The 19,457-nt window shown below is 42.2% G+C and overlaps 1 protein-coding gene across 24 annotated transcripts in view; it reads left to right on the forward strand.

Moving 5' to 3' along the window:
* The window catches only part of NRXN2 (neurexin 2), a 1,346,335-nt gene that overhangs the window by 1,292,225 nt on the left and 34,653 nt on the right, over positions 1–19,457 (forward strand). For 15 of the 24 annotated variants that reach the window (XM_030218496.1, XM_030218492.1, XM_030218493.1 and 12 more), the window contains one exon: positions 1,739–1,817. In XM_030218496.1, coding sequence (XP_030074356.1) covers positions 1,739–1,817 — 79 coding nt within the window. Of the gene's footprint in view, positions 1–1,738; positions 1,818–5,890; positions 5,900–19,457 lie in introns of all 24 variants that reach the window. The other 9 variants (XM_030218509.1, XM_030218503.1, XM_030218508.1 and 6 more) reach the window with 1 other exon arrangement.

Consider the following 19,457-nt stretch of genomic DNA (forward strand, 5'->3'; position numbering starts at 1 on the left):
GCAGACAAAAAGTGGTGTGGTTATGGGTGAGGAAATGGGCGTTTTGTGGGCATTCTGAAATTTACGCGTGCAGTTATGGAATATGGGCCTCGGCGCTTAAATCTACATGCCGGGATTTACGCCATGTTTTTGTTGGTGTAAATGAAGGCGCATAGTTTTAGGTATCAACTAAAAGTATTCTATATACCGTGCCTAAATCTAGGCACCACTTATAGAATACGCTTAGTCTTCACTGATTTCAGGGCCAATTTATTTAGTCGCCATATATAGAATCTCCCCTATATGGGTAAACTATGAAGCTACTTAGGCCTGGAGGTGACTGTATAATCCCCCAGATTCTGTAAATGGTGCTTAAAATTGTGTGAGCAAATTTGGGCACATGTCCAATAAGCATGTGCAATTTAATTGTGTAACAAACCTATTAGTGCCAATACTTGGGAGCTAGCAATGAATTATTGGCATTAATTGGCCACAATTTGGATTTATACGCACATCTTGCTTGGCTATTCTATAAAGATGCGCACGTAAATTTATTAGTTGCAGCTGAAAAGAGGGCATGGCCATGGAGGAACATGAGCGGGTCGGGGTGTTCACTAAAGGTATGCAGAGTATTCGAGAATTTGGGGGACCTGCGCCCAACTTTTATGCGGGGATTTACGTCAGGTTTCAGTTGGTGGAAACCCTTGAACCTAAAAGTTGGGCTTGGATCTCGGCGCTATGCATTGTTCTATAAATGGCATGCAATTTGGAGCACCATCTACTGAATTTAGTCCAATATATATATTCAGTGCTGCTCTACAAAAGTCGCCAAAACTATCATGCGCAATCTAACTGAATAATGAGCTAATTGTCACCAATAATTGGCATTTTAACAAGCAATTATTGGCACTAATTAGATTTGATAAGCAAATTTAGGTGCAGGATCCACGCTTAAAATTGACGCGTGACCTGTTACAGGATAAAGGGGGTTAGGTGCGTACATTTGCGCTGCATTTCAGTTGGTGCAAATGGCTGTGCCTAAAGTTAGACACTATTCCCAGACATAATTTTAAGCACAGTTTATAGAATAACGCTTTTTTCTGCGCTGATTTTTTTTGACTGCCATATGTAGAATCTAGCCCAAAATGTATTAAGAGCACCTGTTCTATGAGGAAAGTAGGCACCTTTGTAGAATATGTGTGTAACTGGGTATGTGTGCGCCTATGCGGTTACGTGCAATCACTCGTGCCAGCCATACAGTTGGTATAAATACTCACTCCTTAATGCAGGAGAAACACTTATAGCTTATAATATTCAAGTTTCACATGTAAGCGTGAGCAGCTCACAGACTCCACCTACATGTACACCCACATGTAAATTATGCACGTATGTAAGATATGCATATATTTACAGAATAAAGTCATTTACACACATATGTGCTGGTATGACCCTATTTGCTGTGTAAATGTTAGCACCCTCTTTATAGGTTTACCCCTATAGTAGCACTGAATATATATATTCCTGTGAACCCTCTTCACTCATGACCAACCAAGAAATGAAGCTCCTTATCTAATAAGAGAGCCTGATGCAGGGTATACCTATGGAGACCATGAGCCATGTCAAACATGGCACCTATAAGGGGCTTATGATGGTGGAGGGCAAGATGGCAGATGAAGAGGGCATATGGGGGACCCAAACCGAGGTGGAGAGCAGTCTGTGTCTGTCTCATGTCTTGTTTTCTTACCCCTGCCCTCTGCAGAACACGGACGATCTCCTGGTAGCCTCGGCAGAGTGCCCGAGCGATGATGAAGACCTGGAGGAATGTGAACCGAATATAGGTGAGTTCCCTCCTTCCTCTCCCTCTCTCTGACACTCCCCACTCCACTGAAAGTCAGATAATATTAGAGCAGCGTTTGAAACTCAGCAGCACTTTCTCAGCCCTGGAGGAAGAGGAGGAAGGACCTGCCGTGGTAGAAAGTAAATGAATTAAAAAGTGAAAAGTTCTTGTATTTTCATCTGCCTTCCTCCCTCTCTTTTGCTGCTAGTCTCCTTTTATTGTATCCCCCCCCCTCTCTTTCTCTCTCTCTCTCTCTTTCCCCCTCTCTCTCTCTCTTTCTCCCTCTCTCAGTTTTCCCTACACACTGGTATCTTGATATCTTAGACATCCAAGTTCTTCTATATCACCTCTAGTTTTAGCATTCTTTCTTTCCCACTTCTTCTTCCTCTTATTCCAAGGGCTCCTTCCTCTTTCTCAGCCTTCATACTATTGTTACTACTAATCATTTATGTAGTGCTACTAGATGTACGCAGCACTGTACACAAACATGTTGCCCCTTCTTGAGAGAGCTTACAATCAATTCAGGACAGAAAAACAGGATAAATAAGGGATTAGTAAGTACATTTATTTTTGAAATGATTAAAATAACATGGGTTCTGAACATCTGGATAAGGGGGTTAACAGAAGGTGGGCTTTTAGCCTGGATTTGAATAGGGCTAGGGATGGAGCATGACATACAGATTCAAGAAGTCTATTCCAGGCGTAAGGCGCAGCAAACTAGAAGGAACAGAGTCTGGAGTTGACAGTAGAGAAGGGCAGTGGCATAGCTACGTGGGGGCCTGCCCCCCCCCCAATTTGCTCTGGGCCCCTGGCTTGGCTGGCAGGGGTTCCCAATCCCCACCAGCTGAAGACTTCATCCAGCGCTGGTCTCCGGCGTGGCACATATCCTGCCCTGCTCTCTCTTCCCCTCATGTCAGGCACGCTCCTTTTAGTGAAATTGAGAATGAGCCAGTCAAGGTATTTGCGACGGTTGTGCTTCAGCTGGCGGGGGTTGTGGACCCTCGCCAGCCAAGATGTACAGCGGTGGCAGTGGGTGGGGAGTGGCAGGGCGGCGAGGCGGCAGTGGTGGGGTGGTGGACCAAAATGTGCCCCCCACCTTGGGCTCTGGCCCCCTCCAACCTCGAGGTCTGGCTACGCCCCTGGAGAAGGGTACAGAGAAGAGTAACTTTACTGATGAATGGAGCACCTGGGGAGGGGTTTAGGTAGAGAGAACAGAGGAGAGAGAATGAGGAGCTGCAGAATGAATGCGCGTAAGTCATTAAGAGGAGATTGAATTATATACGGAAATGGATAGTGAGCCAATGAAGTGTCTAGAGGAGAGGGGTTATGTGAGCATATATTTTTAAAGAGTGAAAATAAGGATAAGAAAGGGAGGAAGAAGCCCCATGTAGGCCAATTTTTAATAACAGGGTTGTGTGACCCTGATAAAAGATGCATTATTATTATGAATAATGTCTCTTAAAATGTGTAATGGAAGTTAATAGGCACTAATGGAAGGAAACATCTCTCGTGGGCCATCTCTGCACCAATTTCCACATTACTCTGTTCCCACCAGATCAGAACAGAAGCAAGGTAACTTGGAAACTGGAAGGCATGACATACAGAGAGCAGATCTGAGATGTCCTGGATATGAGAATCCTCGGGAATCCAACCTTTTCTTTGAGGATCAAAGGTGCCAGAACCAAGTTATAAATTCCACTTTCTATTAATTTCCTGATCTACAGGATTCTCATCACCACCAGCAACGCCATAAATTTATGCCTAGGCAATGCAATCTCTGGAGTCCCATAGATCGGGGTCATTGGGCAGATGGACAGAGGAAGGGGAGAGCAGTGGAAATAACACCTGCCTCACCCCCACTGTTTTCTTTATATTGAATCTGGCTCCCCCCATCCCTACCCCCATAGGCTCTCTGGCTGTTGTTCCAGCGTCTTCACAGGTAAAGTTGTAGGGGAACAGGGGCATTATTTGCAGGAGTGTACTCTGTAACTGAACAGTCGGAGCTGATGCACACAGCAGACCATAAGGACAATGTTAGGAACTAACGCCTTGTTATTTGAACCCATCAAGATTTTTCCCCACCACCCCCTTCCCTAGTCATTATTAAAACCACTACTAAACAATTTAATAGCATTACAAGATGTGCCCAACACTATAGAGACACATTGGAATTCACAGTCTAATGCACTGAAGACAAAGAGAGGATCAAACACAGCTATTGAAGTGTAGTCAGGATGCAAGGCCAGAATGTTCTCTCTCTCTATTCTTTTCCTACTCACCCATTAACAGATGACTGGTCACAGTGCAGTCTGTTATAGAAATTAACCAGTGCTGACCAAGTACATTACCATGGAGTAAAGGGATGCTCTTCCTTCTGAGCCAGAACAGGCCTATTAAGTCAGCATGATTTTAGGGGACACTCTTCTCCCTTAACTACTGCTGAGCCAGTGTCCCAGAAAGGAGGCACACTCCCCTCTGAGCCAGAACTGACTCAGAGACCCTTTTACTAAAGCTTAGTACGTGCTAAATGCTAAGAAGCCCATTTTATAACTATGGGCTTCTTAGCATTTAGCACATGTTAATTCCATTAGCGCGCATCAAGTTTTAGTAAAAGGGCCCCTCGTTGTCCCCTCCAAGGAGGTTTGATAACAGGATATGGCATGATGTCACAAGGCTGAAGCTGCTTTCCACCCAAGGAAGTTTAATTATCCCCAATGCAGCTGCTGCCATCTTGGTACACTTAAAACAATGAAATTGACAGTGCTACAAACTCTGCCTACTGGCTACAGCCCACATAATGGGCCAAATAGGCTCATGCCAACTCCTGTTATCAAACCTCCTTGGTCCAGCAGGTTGGTGGTACTCCACTCTCTAGCCCAGTATTGACCCAGTTGGGGGACACAACCTTCTGAGCCAGTATAAGCTAGTGCCTCAGTATTAGAGGATAGAACCAGTATTGTCCAAAGGTCTAGAAATGGTGGTATTAGAGGGTTCTGTACCCTCTCAACCAGCATAGATTTAATATCACACCATGGTGTGGTAGAAAGGTCTTTCCTCTGAAATGCTACTGATTCCTTGTGCCGTGATGGCATTAGAACCAATTCTGTCTGAACTAGTATTGATCCAGTGTCCCAGCACAGTGTTAGCTCCCTTCCCAGTGAGTCAGATCCTATGTACCAGCAAGATGGTGGTTCTGTTCTCTGCAAGTCATAGTATTCTAGTACCCCAGGGCACCTCCCCTCCCTCTGAATCAGCAACATCCCAATGCCTCTGTACAGTGCTAGCAATACTCTTTCCTAACATCTGTATTGTAACATAGAAATACAGTCAATGATGGCAGAAAAAGGCCCATGCAGTTAACCCATGCATCCTGTCTACACTGTCAAGAATTAATTTCACCTGCCTAGCTCAGAGTATGACCTGACCACTATGTGTGTGCAGCACAAACTTTCCTTTTGTTTAGTTTCCTGTGTCATTTACGGGAATTTTCATTTCATTTTGTTATTTTTTAAAAATTATCTTTGTTTCAAGGCAAATTGTAAATAGTGTGCAGGCTTTGGAAAGGGAGCACATTATTTGTGAAACATGTGCACTGTTTATGATGCAGAAGAACGTTCAGGTTTTTGTCTATTATGTTGGGTAAAAATGACATGGAAAATGTTATTGCAACAGAATTCTCACCCTAATTACCATTTATTAGATGCCTCCTTATTTAGAATAGTATTTTTTGTCTTCCACTTCTGTATTCCATCATCTGGGTAGGAGACCATATGTGATCCCCACTTTGTTCCCTCCAGCACTCCAGTTTATCCATACCTAGCCACAGGACCAGCTTTACCAATAAGATGGGAAGGTGGTAGAACGAGAGGACATGAAATGAGATTGAAGGGGGGCAGACTCAAGAAAAATGTCAGGAAGTATTTTTTCACGGCGAGAGTAGTGGATGCTTGGAATGCCCTCCCGCGGGAGGTGGTGGAATGAAAACGGTAACGGAATTCAAACATGCGTGGGATAAGCATAAAGGAATCCTGTGCCGAAGGAATGGATCCTCAGGAGCTTAGTCAGGATCGGGAGGCGGGGCTGGTGGTTGGGAGGCGGGGATAGTGCTGGACAGACTTGTACGGTCTGTGCCAGGGCCGGTGGTGGGCAGCGGGACTGGTGGTTGGGAGGCGGGGATAGTGCTGGACAGACTTGTACGGTCTGTACCGGAGCCGGGGTTGGGAGGCGGGGCTGGTGGTTGGGAGGTGGGGATGGTGCTGGGCAGACTTGTGCGGTCTGTGCCGGAGCCGGTGGTTGGGAGGAGGGGCGGGTGGTTGGGAGGCGGGGATAGTGCTGGGCAGACTTATAAGGTCTGTGCCCTGAAGAGCACAAGTACAAATCAAAGTAGGGTATACACAAAAAGCAGCAAATATGAGTTATCTTGTTGGGCAGACTGGATGGACCGTGCAGGTCTTTTTCTGCCGTCATCTACTATGTTACTAAGTGGTTGTGTTTTTCTTCCATAGCCCCACTTTTCAGCCCCCACTGACTTATATGCTGCACCTTCATTACATGTAAGTGTGGTTTACAATAAACATAGACATCAAACAGAACATATCAAATGACACACATAAAAACGTCATTATTGACATTCGTAAAAAAAGAATAAAAATATTTTAAAAATACAAATACAAAAATTAGTCAATAGGATATCTAAAAAGACAAGCCACCTGATATTTAGTGCTATTTAACCAATCAGAACAGATTCTGACCAGTTAAATAGCGCTTAACCGACTATGTTGATATTCAGCGGGGTGTAACCGGCTATCCTTCGCTGAATATCTGTGGATAGTGGCTCACGGTTAACTGATTATATCACACGATATAACCGGCTATTCGCTAATTTTTAAACCAGGTTTAGCAGTCATATTTGGCCGTGTCAAACCCCGGTATATCTTCGGCCAATTTAGAGATAACTGGCTATGTCTGAATATCACCATAGCTGGTTAGCTTCAAACTGCCTGAAAAAATCCAGATATTCAACGCCAGTCACTGGAAATGGCCTGGCTTTGAATATCCAGGTTCAACTCAGACCATAGGAGACAGCCTGGTTATCTCCCATGGTCTGAGTATCAGAGCCAAGGTAAACAACAGGCATTTCATGCCAGAAAAAGCTATGCCAAACAGGTAAACCTTTAGTTTTCTTTGAAATATTAACAGACTGTTTTTCCTGGCACAAATCAGGGGACACTTTATTCCATAAAGAAGCCCACTTACAGAAAAAAATTAGGTCCTTGAAGCCATGAGCTATACCTCCCTAATGGAAGGGCAGTCCAACCATGCTACATGTTGAGAACAAGGCACATGAGAAGTAATGTGCCAGTGAAAAGCCAAATGCAAATCCCTTAGACTATCAAAATTTAAAAGCTTTGAATGCTAAAAGCAGCTACTTAAATTGAGAAGAATGGTCTACTATCACAAATCACACAGGCATCCTGAAGGATCTGTAATGGCCTCAGAGCAGTAGCTGATAACTCATGTGATGCAGTGCTTCCTATGTTAGATTACTGTAATGCACTATATGCTAGTTGTGACTTGAAAATCTTTTGGAGCCAAAATGGATGCAGCCTATGAAGCATTCTTAATTTAAAGAAAGCAGATCGTACAATTTTTGTGATCTGGGATCCATCATAATTTTAGAATTACTAGCATACAAGTTCAGAAATTCCATTGAACTTCTTTTAATGGGGGGGGGGGGTGCAAAATCTGATCATCTGTGAACAATAATCATTTCAGATTTTATCTACATTCAATTTCTTACCATTCTCAGACAACCAGACTTGTGCATCAATAAACTGTGTAACTAGCGTAGTGTCAGTCAGACCTAAATAAACACTAAAAAATGACCATCAGCATATAATCTAAAATCTATATCCAAGTGCTGTAGCCATTTACAGAATGGAGCCATGTTTAAGTTAAATACACTGATGGTAATGCAGAACTTTGTGGAAGGCTTCAGTTTAATGCAAATTAGACAGATTGATTAATGTCCACTGAGACGCTTGGGTAATGATAAAAACTACTTAACAATATGTGGACCAACATGACACCTCTGACAATCTACTGAACAATACACTATGTGGCACTGTATCAAATGCTGTTTCTAAATCTAAAATTTGTATTACATAGGTGCTACTAGCTTGCTTCAAAGCTGGAAGAGTGGTATCAGTGTGTGTCCAAAATACCATAAGAGTCCAAGAAATTCTTGTAACTGTCCACATAGAACTTGGTTCAATATCTTACCCAAGAATGGGATGCTAGATATAGGACAATAGTTATTGCAATCTAGAGGATCCACCCAGGAATCCTTTAAAATTGGATGCATACTTGCAGATTTTAAAAACTAGCAAACCACTCCCATAGAAGCCAACTTTTCAAAATGATTGGGGGTGTTAAACCCAATGGAAATTATCCTCCCTGGACACAGTCAGAGGTTGCTCAATATCGAAGGTGTTCAAGCACCCACTTCACCCACAAAGTTGGCTCCTATGACCACTGCCTCACTTAAAAAAGGCTATACAAAATCAGTTTTAAAAGTTGCTCAACACCTAATGTAAGAGCTTAACAGAGGTTACAGCAGCAGTATCCAGCACACTGGCATCAGGGCTGCCGAGAGGGGGGGCAAACTTCCCAGGCCCAGGCTTCCAAGGAGGGCCCAGCGCCAGGGTCTCTCTCTCTCTCTCTCTCTCTCTCTCCTGCTCCTGACGAGACTGGGTGATTGTGTTCTGACAGGAGCAGGATAGAGAAAATTCCAGCACCGGGCCCCCCTTGAAGGCTGGGGAGGACCTAGAGGAACAGACACAGCAGGCTGCTCTTCTTCAGTCTACTGCATTGCTTTCCCCTGTGGCTGCTTTTACCCTCATGCCGCGCATGCGGGACCTGAGAGAAAAAGCAGCCACAGGGTAAGGCCACGAGGCAGAAGGAAGAAGAGCAGCACTGGAGGCCTTGGGATCCCCGCCAGCCAAGGTACCTAACAGTTATGGCGGATGGCTGGCAGCAGCGAACGGGGATGGTGGGGCAGCGTATCCTGGGGAGGGGAGGGGGCTGGCAGTGGTGACGATCATGGGGGGGGGGGCGCAGCGATGACAACAATCCTGGGGGGGGCCAGAGGTGGCGGTGATGATCCTGGGGGGGGGGGCCCAGCAGTGGCCTTGCTCCGGGCCCGGCTCAGTCTCTCAGTGGCCCTGACTGGCATAGATGCTAATTCTGGACATTGTGAGTGATGGAGGACCCCCAGTACTGAGAAACCCCTCACTGTGTCCAAGGAGGGATGCTACTACTACTACTACTACTTATCACTTCTATATAGCTACTAGAAGATGCTGAGTTTAGCATCCCCAACTGTCTTAAAAAGTTAACTCTTATGCACCCTGGAGGAACAGTTAAAATTCTGTATAATATCAAAACTATTTATAGAATAATCACAGGGGCAAATTGTTCCCAAAGATGTGTACAAAGGGACAAGAGACCCGGGGCTTTTTTCGAGGGGGTACTTGGGGGTACTGAGTACCGGCACCTTTTCCATGGTCTGCTACAATTAACCCATGGATCCCAAGTTTTAATGAAAGAGCTCAGGCTCTACACACCAATTCTGCCTTGTCATAGATTCTGTAACTGGTTGCAGTCGACCTGGTTATTGTGGGGTGGGTCCCTGAGTGATCACCCCACTCCCGAAGTGCAGCCTAGCATTTGAGTACTGGCACCCTTTTTGCTAGAAAAAATGCACTAAAGAGACCATACTGCTACTGAAAGGTAATGCTGTACATAAAGCAAGGTGAGGTGGCTAAATTTGCAGATGACACTATTCAAAGTTGTTAAATCATATGCAGACTGTGACAAATAGCAGGAGGATCTTAGGAAATTGAAAGACTGGCATCCAAATGGCAGATTAATTTTAGGGCCCTGTTTACTAAGGTATGCTGGGTTTTTACTGCATGCTAAAAGTTAGTGCGCGCTAACCATGTAGACGCCCATAGGAATATTATGGGCATCTACATGGTTAGCATGTGGTAAAAACACTAACGCAAGGCTTAGTGAACAGGGCCTTTAATGTGCACAAATGCAAAGGTAAACACATTGAGAAGAATGATCCAAATCATAGTTACTTGATACTAGGTTCTGCTTTAGAAATCACCAACCAAGAAAAAGATCTAGGCACCATTGTGGACAATACATTGAAATCTTCTCCTCAGTGTGCAACGGTGGCCAAAAAAAAGCAAACAGAATGTAGGATTTATTAGGAAAGGGATAGAAAAAAAGACAAAGAATATTATAATGTCTCTCTATCACACCTTGGTGCGACCTCACCTTCAGTTTTATGTGCAATTCTAGCCGCCATATGTAAAAATATATATATAGCACAATTAGAAAAAGTTCAAAGTAGGGTGACCAAAATGACTAAGGGGATGGAACTCTTCTCATATGAGGAAAGACTTAAGAGGTTAGGGCTCTTCAGTTTGGAGAAGACGGCTGAGGGGTATATTATAGAGATCTACAAACTTCTGAGTGGAACGGGTAAACTTGAATCAATTGTTTATTCTTTCAAAAAGTACAAAGACTAGGGGACACTCCATGAAGTTATATGGTAATATAATAGGAGAAAGGTTTTTTTTCACCCAACAAATCGTTAAGCTCTGGAACTTGTTACTGGAGGATGTGGTAATACAGTTAGCATATCTGGGTTTAAAAAAGGTTTGGACAAGTTCCTAGAAGAAAAGTCCATAATCTGCTATTGCATTCTGGGATGATGGGGCATAGGGTGAAGATGAAAAGGGACAGACTCAGGAGTAACCAAAGAAAATGCTTCTTCATGGAAAGGGTGATGAATTCGTGGACTGGCCTCCCATATACTGTATCTGAATTCAAGCAAGCTTGGGACTAGTACATAGAATCTCTAAGGGAGAGGAAGGGACAGTAGATGGCATGAATGAGGAGGCTGGAAGGGCCATGTGATCTTTATTGGCCTTCATTTTTCTATATTTCTTCATTTCTAAGATAGCTATGCTATTCTATGTTAACAAGGTCTTATATCCTGCAAAATCCCTGCAACTATAGGTTCAGAGCAGGTTACAAACTTGAAACAAGATACAGTAATAAATACTAGATATTAAACAATATTTTAAAAAAAGCCAAATCTTCAATCTCTTTCTAAATGTACCATAAGATGGACTCGGACATGTATTCAAAGGCAAAGCATTCCATTGCATAACTGCATAATAATAATATGACCCTTCATGAATGTTCCTATAATGTATACCTCTTTAGCAGTTGGAAAAGACAACATCAAATGTCCATTATTACGAGATTCAACTAGTACTTTAATCAAAAAAGAAAAATTATCAGGAACATCACCAAAGTTTTGAAAATCAGACAACACATTTTAAATTTAACTCGTGCATCGACCGTCAGCCATTGCAAGTCCGAAAGCAAAGGGGACACATGGTCAAATTTAGATTTATGATAAATCAATTTTGATGCCGTGTTCTGAATCAAACACAGCTTTCTTAGAAGCTTAGAAGACAGCCCTGTATATAATGCATTACCATAATCCAACATTGACAAAATCACTGCCTGAACCAACACTCTAAAATATTTCTGATAAAAATTAGATCGTATATGCCGTAATTGTTTCAATTTAAAGACTTCTTAACTACCAAATGTATCTGAGGTTCAAAAGTCAGAGATGAGTTCAACACAACGCCTAATACTCTAGACACTATTTCCACATTAAAAGTCATACCATCTAATAATTGAATAGAGGATGGAATATGATCTACCTTCATACTGAGTCATAAAAATTTAATTGTATCCATATTTAATTTTAGCCTATTTTAAATGACCAACATTGAATCTCCTTCAAAATAGCTGACAACCTCTCTATAAACAAATGAAAATGTGCATGAACAGGAATCAGCAGAAATATATCATCAGCATACGAGAAAATTTGTTCATTTGGTAAAAGCTGAATCATATACAAAGTACTCATATAGATATTATATAATAAAGGAGAAATCGGTGATCCCTATGGAACCCCACATGGGGAAATCCAACATAGATTTGGGAAAGGCACTACTTATCCCTGGGATCAGTAGCATGGGAAGTTGCTACTGTTTGAGAGTCTGTCAAGTACTTGGATTGGCAACTGCTGGAAGCAGGATACTGGGTTAGATGGACCATCGATCTGACCCAGTACGGCTCTTCATTTGGCTATGGCTATTCTTATGTGGATTAATAACTGATTAGGGACAGGAAACAGGGGATTCAAGATGGCCTCCTAAGTAGAGGCGTATGGCAGCTCTCCAGGATAAGCTGGGATATTCGACATTTCCTTATACTCATAGACTTATTATACTCAGTGGGCACTAACATTTACACTAGAGGCCAACCAAAATGTTTTTGGTTTTTTTTTCAATTTCAGATGAAACCAAAACTGCTACCAACTGTATCACCTAGTTTCGACCAAAACTGAAAACTAAAGTTTGGTTGTGTGAATGTGAATCAATGAGGCCCTCTGGGGATTGTCAGGGCTTGCAGTCGGCAGCCCTCTGCTAAACCCACATGAGATTATTACCCTCCAGTCCCAGGAACTGCAAGCACAGGCTGACAACTGGGAGAGCCATTTTAACAAAGATTTTTCAACAAGTCTGGCACATTTAGGTTCCCTAGTCAATGCAGATGTAGTTCAATATCCTCTGAGACAGGAACTTTGTGAGAGCATATAAAAGAAAATCATGATTACCAGCTTTTTATTCTTATCCAAACTGTGCACAAGCAACAACAGAAAGTAGCATTGAAATGTTTCCTGTTTTATATTTAGATAAAGAACAAGCATGATATAGATTCTTACTAAAATAAGGAAAAGGTGTACAGACACTGGTCTACACTGCAGACATTATACCAGCCTAATCCACAATATAGAAAAAAAACCCACTGATGTTACTGAATGTGTAGAACATATGTTCTGAAAAATTACAATCAAGAGCAAATATATTTCTCAAATTATTTTCTAATATGTAAACTTCATTTCACTGTAATATCATTTCCCTACTAACACTACAAGCTTGACCAGTATTTGTGCTTGAAAACAGTCATTGCAGGTTCTTTTCTCATAAAATCTAGCTTTTGCACGCAACAGGTTTGATTAAAATGCTACATCTTCATCAAACCCAACAGAGCTTGGCAATTCTTTAGAATCACCCAAATAGTATCCAAGCCAGAATATATGTATAAAAATTATCTCCAAGCAAAATGTGCACACATGGACCTCAGCTAATGAAAATTAAAACTAAAAGCCACAGTGCTTTCACAATGGCTGACTTTGCACCACATTTCGAGTGACAGCTGATGTTATATCTCCATAGAAAGGCTCATTTTTAAGGAGCTTATCATCCCAAATTTACGGATTTAAATTCCTGCTAAAGTTTGTATCAGAAGCATTTATTTGGAGCACTCTGTTTACCATATAAAGTACTATGCAAGATCATAACTGCATTACCTACTATCACATTACACACAAAAATGCAAAGATTTTGCTTCTCCCCCCAGACTACCTTACAATCCCTTTTGGTGTAGTCAGGACAGGATTGATCCCCTTGTCAGCTCTGTTCTCAAAATGGCTGCCGTGACCTCTTGCAACAGTGTCGCAGCCATTTTGAGAGCAGAGGCAACACGAGCAATTGAGGATCACTCCTGCCCTGTCTATACCCCTAGACTGCCCGAGATTGTAAGATAGGCCCAAGAGGGGCACCTACAGGTAGATAGGAAAGAAAGGCAAAGTACAAATTTTCGGCTTCCACCAAAAACACATGGTCAGTTTTGGCCGAAACTGAAACCATGGTCCTAGCCTTTGGCAGAAATGGAAACCAGACAGATAAAAGGATTGAAACAAGCACAAAAATTCTATATAATCAAATAAAAACAATCATAATCATATATTGTATTTAGTGCACTTTCAATGGGGGAGAAGCCTCGGAAAAAGCAAAGAAAAAGATCTAAATAATAATGTAAAGGAAAAAAAAAAGATAACACTCAAAGTCAGACTAAGTATAACTTCATAGTGTGGATGGGGAAGACGGACCTTGTGGAGTACTTGAAAGTAAAGGCAATTTGCCTGAGAGGAATTAGTCAGTTGCTGGGACTCAAAAATAACTCTGGTGAGTGATTACATATTTACAAGGGTACCTAAGCACAAAGGTTGTTCGCAATTGCAACACTTGAGGTCTTAAAAGTAAAAACTGCCATCTTTTCTTCTGAGTTGTTCTCGACACATCAGGATACATTCGTATTTTATAAGTCATAAACAGAGCATCCCTATGCTTAAAAAACAATTTAAGCAAACAATCTCTGTCAGAATCTAAGGTAAGCTGTGCTAATAGTGTAGCTGGTATCACAGCCTCTGTATGCGATTTCTCAAGGAAATTTGTCAAATCAGGGCTGTCCACAGCACCAGGTCGCAGTAATTCTTTCAAAGCTCAGAAATACTGAAAAACTTCTAAGTACATGTGGGAGTTCTTGCACTGCCACCTGTGTAAACCACTTACGGTTTAATTTTGCTTGTACTGTTGACTGGACATGTTTTTTCAGCTCCCACATTTCCCTGCAGTTTTCTTTTTTTACTGCCACACCTACAGTTATTTAAAAAAAAAGAGAGAGAGAGAGAGAAGACTCATCCCTAAAACTTTCTCTCCTTTCAAAATTAACTTTGAATCAGCCTCTGCAGAAGTCACAATGGCAGATCAACCAGGTACTAAGAAATGCCCATTCCATGGCTGCAAAATGGACTCAGACACCCAAGACGTTTGTGTGATATCTTTAGGCCCCTCTTATCGACAAAAACAGAACAAAGTCCCTCGCAAAGTAAAAGTCAAGCAAACACAGTGAAGATGGCACCAAAAAATTCGAGCTAGATGATGTGTGAATCATACTGTAATTTTATTCAAACAACCAATAGACTCGACATGAATCGTGTTTTGGCCACAGCGGCCTGCCTCAGGAGCCTCTTCAAAATGGATGTGTTCAACACTCTAGCTCTCAAATATAGCACCAGATTTCAATACACCTTGAAGCATGCAGTGCTGCCGCTCGGACTAGTGTAACTACTAATTCGCTCGTGAATCAACATAACCCTCATATAACATGCCTCAGTGTCATATCTATGCAAAGATGTCTCTCAGGGCATGAAGGAGTAGAAAACTCAGGCCATGTAAATTTCTTCCATTTCCCACCTCACCTCCAAGACCAGCAAAACCTAAGTCATCTGCTTTCTCTTCTTCAGAAAAGTCTGCAGTGACCAGTAGGCCCAATTCTCCCATGTCCACAAAGGCTCAGACCCCCATTAAGAGGGACTGAGTTCACGTGTGTGTCACACAGTAAGCATCCAGGTTCAGCCAATGACAGCAACAATGCCAGTCTTAAGCAAAAGAGTGAGGGAGGATTCTGTCAAACGCACCAAAGTCTCATGTGGCGCATAGGTAAAGACCACTTTCAGCAGTGCAGACAGAAAAGCAGATGGAATAGGGAAAGAGCCTCCTCCAAAGTCACGGAAGAAAAACAGAGCCCCAGTGATAGTGCAGAGAAAAACCACAGCACCATAGAAAGTAATGCAGTGCATTGCTATGGTTGCTAGGGCCTGTGCAGAGACAATACTGAGAAGCTCCTGCTGCATCACCCAAAGTTGCATAGCATAAATAGTACCTCTGATTTTAGGTTTTAACTGATAAACAACCCTAGTGGAAAATAAAAATAAAACGGGTGTTTTATTTTTAACCCAGCAGTCCCCACATTTGCAAGGGAAAAAAACCCAAAATGAAAAGAATAGCATTATCAGCCCACAGAGGCCAAGAGGGTGCTATAATTCAGCCTGCACAGACTCAGCTGAGGCTACAAAGTTGCATAAGTACATAAGTATTGCCATACTGGGACAGACCAAAGGTCCATCAAGCCCAGCATCCTGTTTCCAACAGTGGCCAATCCAGGTCACAAATATCTGGCAAGATCCCAAAAAAGTACAAAACATTTTATACTGCTTAACCCAGAAATAGTGGATTTTCCCCGTCCATTTAATAATGGTCTATGGACTTTTCCTTTAGGAAGCCATCCAAACCTTTTTAAAACTCTGCTAACTAACTGCCTTTACCACATTCTCTGACAACGAATTCCAGAGTTTAATTACACGTTGAGTGAAGAAAAAGTTTCTCCGATTTGTTTTAAATTAACTACATTGTAGCTTCATTGCATGCTCCCTAGTCCTAGTATTTTTGGAAAGCATAAACAGACGCTTCACAGCTACCCGTTCAACTCCACTCATTATTTTATAGACTTCTATCCATATCTCTCCTCAGCTGCCTTTTCTCCAAGTTGAACAGCCCTAGCCACTTTAGCCTTTCCTCATAGGGAAGTCGTCCCATCCCCTTTATCATTTTCGTTGCCCTTCTCTGTACCTTTTCTAATTCCACTATATATTTTTTTGAGATGCGGCGACCAGAATTGAACACAATATTCGAGGTGTGGTTGCACCATGGAGCGATACAAAGGCATTATAACGTCCTTATTTTTGTTTTCCATTCCTTTCCTAATAATACCTAACATTCTATTTGCTTTCTTAGCCACAGCTGCACACTGAGCAGAAGGTTTCAACGTATCATCAATGACAATACCTAGATCCCTGTCTTGGTCTGTGACTCCTAATGTGGAACCTTGCATGACGTAGCTATAATTCAGGTTCCTCTTTCCCACATGCATCACTTTGTACTTGCTCAAATTAAACGTCATCTGCCATTTAGACGCCGAGTCTCCCAGTCTCGTAAGGTCCTCTTGTAATTTTTCACAATCCTCTTGCGATTTAATGACTTTGAATAACTTGACATGCATGGAAGAAAAAGGTACAGACTAATTTCAGCTGGGAATCAGGGTGTGGCTGTGGACCAAAATACTGGAAAAAAAAAACACTTGCACTAGTACTATCTCACCCATCAGCTTATCTGCCTTGGATACGCCCTTCTGTTTTTGTGGATTTTGCCTCTTTTTGTGTCATTTCCATGTAGATGACTCCGCAGCTCACAAATTTATAAATTTGCTTCCACCAGAAAAGATATCCAGTAATAGTACTAGTGGCATGATTAAACTCAGATTTTTCATACCCTCAAAGGATCTCATATTAGCTGGAAAATAAACACCTACATTTACAAAATATCAACACCTAAGAATAGAAGCTGTATTCATAGAACATCACACAGCACTGACAGCTCACTAATGCCATCACAGATCTTAACCATCTATTGAACCTTCAAAACTTGGTAAACCAAGAAATTCTTCAACTCCTTAGAACATAAGATGTCAGTAGTGTTAGCTGCAGAAGCAGGTGAATCATCTCCAACTATATCCCATAAACATACATTTAGAGAGAAGTTGCATGAGTTTAATGTTGGTTTCCAAGAGTTTATAAAGAACCTTTTCATACCAAGGCCTACCCAATAGCCAGAACTAGTTTTCAAAGTGCTTCAGGTGTCTTCATCACAGATTACACCTGCCCTAAACAGCAATCTTCTGGGCTAGTGCTCTCACATCTATCACCGAGCTACTCGAACCCTGAGGGCCAATAATCCCTAGAGAACATTCTTTCAGTTCATAAGAACATAACATAAGAAGAGCCATGCTGAGTCAGACTGAGACTTATTGAGCCCAGCATCCTGGCTCTGACAGTGGCCAGTGTGGGTCACAAGGATCCAGTAGAACACAAAAAATAGATGTATTTCTCATAACTCATTTCCAGGGATGAATAATGACCTGGCTAATAAATTTTAATGGACGTTTTCTTCAGGAACTAGCTTAAACCATAGCCGCCAATATTTCAAAATGAAATGCAATACAAATTATGAAGGAGTTTGGGGGGTGGTCAACACCTACTGGCACCCACAGAGCTGTCTTCTAAGTTCCAAACCTATTGTGCTCTCACTACTTTGGTCACCTTGACGAGTGGATTTCCAGTTACTCTTATATCATTCTCTGAGGAATCTTGAGATGAGCCTGAATACTGCCGGCACACCAACTCAGATGGAGAGGTCTCCATGGGCATTTTGTCAGACCCTTCACGCCTATCCCCAGCTAGAATTACTTCTGTGCCAGAAAAAAATTTAACATACCCTAAACGTTTTCAAAACATGACAAATAGCTGGTCAATTTTCAGTTTAAAAAAAGTAGCTGTGAATAAAACTATAGACATCCCAGCTCAGGATCTTTCTCATTTTTCTACTAAGAAGGTGATTGGGGTTCAAGGTCAGGGGTGCTTAGGTCTTTTGGATTGGGAGGCTCTTAGGGCTTAGAGCAGAGTTTCTCAAATTATGGGTCACAGCCCCAAACCCGCATTTGAGACTGCAACCTGGACAGCCCTACCATAGAGACATCATTGGCCCACACATGCAGGGGATCATGTCCTTTCTGTACCTGTTTAATAAGCACTGGTTTAGAACAAGCCTTAAGACTGAGAGGACCAAGGAAGGGAAAAGGAGTGAGGAGGAGTTAGCTCCTTGCTTCCAAGTTTCACTGGAGAATAGAAGATTCTATCTGGGGAGATATATGGTGTCCTGCCCTGCAACAAAAAATTCTGCTCAATTGTGTTATGTCGCTGGAGGTCATGATTTTTGTCTGTCAGAAGGAGAGTGTCTTTTGCCAACAGATCTGCATCCAGAATTTGCAGCCCAAGAAAAAGAGTCTCATTTTTCAGGAAAGTGCCTTATAGGTAGAGGGTAGTGAAGGAAGACACCCCTAGTCTCTTGGTCTTCACTTCCATTCCACAAGGGCTGCCAACTGGTCAGGTTTTCAGGCTATCTCTAATGAATATACATGAGGGAGATTTGCATGACTCCTACTTCCAATGTATGCGAATCTCTTTCATGCATATTCATTAGGGATATCCTGAAAACATGACTTGCTGGTGGCCCTCAAGGACTGGAATGAAAACTGAGGTCTATGATGAGTGCAGACTCTGCCTGATTTGAATTTATGGGTTGTGATTTCTGAATTAATTTTTGGATTTTTGGACAGTAGGCCCTGTTATTTGTTTCAACAAGGCTAATCCAGGACCAGGTACCCTCTGTGTGAATTTGCTCACTTGCACCTGGTACCAGTAAAGGATTAATATTTGAAGAACCCAAACAGATGTATTATGTGATATTTGTCTCTCTTAATGAGGACTTGCACCAGATAACTTTTGAATTCTAAGGCCCTCCCTTTCCCCTTTTGCACAAAGAATCCAGGGAGCATGGGGAGCCTGGCTATCCTATCCCATCAATACTGAATTATTACTTATGTTCCTACGTTCAGCTAACTGGAGAAAAGGAAGCATAAAAGGGAAGAGATTGGAATTTATATCACATCTTTTTCAGTAATAGCTCAAGGTGAGTTATGGTAGACGGCCTACAATCTAATCCCCTGAAATTCAGCAGATTTAAAGATACTCCTGCCAGTATTTAAAACCGTTTAATTTGCCAGGAACGGCTCCTGGCCAGTTAAATGGCACTTGACTGGCTATCCAGCAATATTCAGCGGGAGAGAGCTGGCTATCTCCCGCTGAATATAGCTGGTTAACTGGCTGTCTGCCGATATT

Source organism: Microcaecilia unicolor, chromosome 11 (genome assembly GCF_901765095.1).
Source record: "Microcaecilia unicolor chromosome 11, aMicUni1.1, whole genome shotgun sequence".
NCBI classification, from domain to species: Eukaryota; Metazoa; Chordata; class Amphibia; order Gymnophiona; family Siphonopidae; genus Microcaecilia; species Microcaecilia unicolor.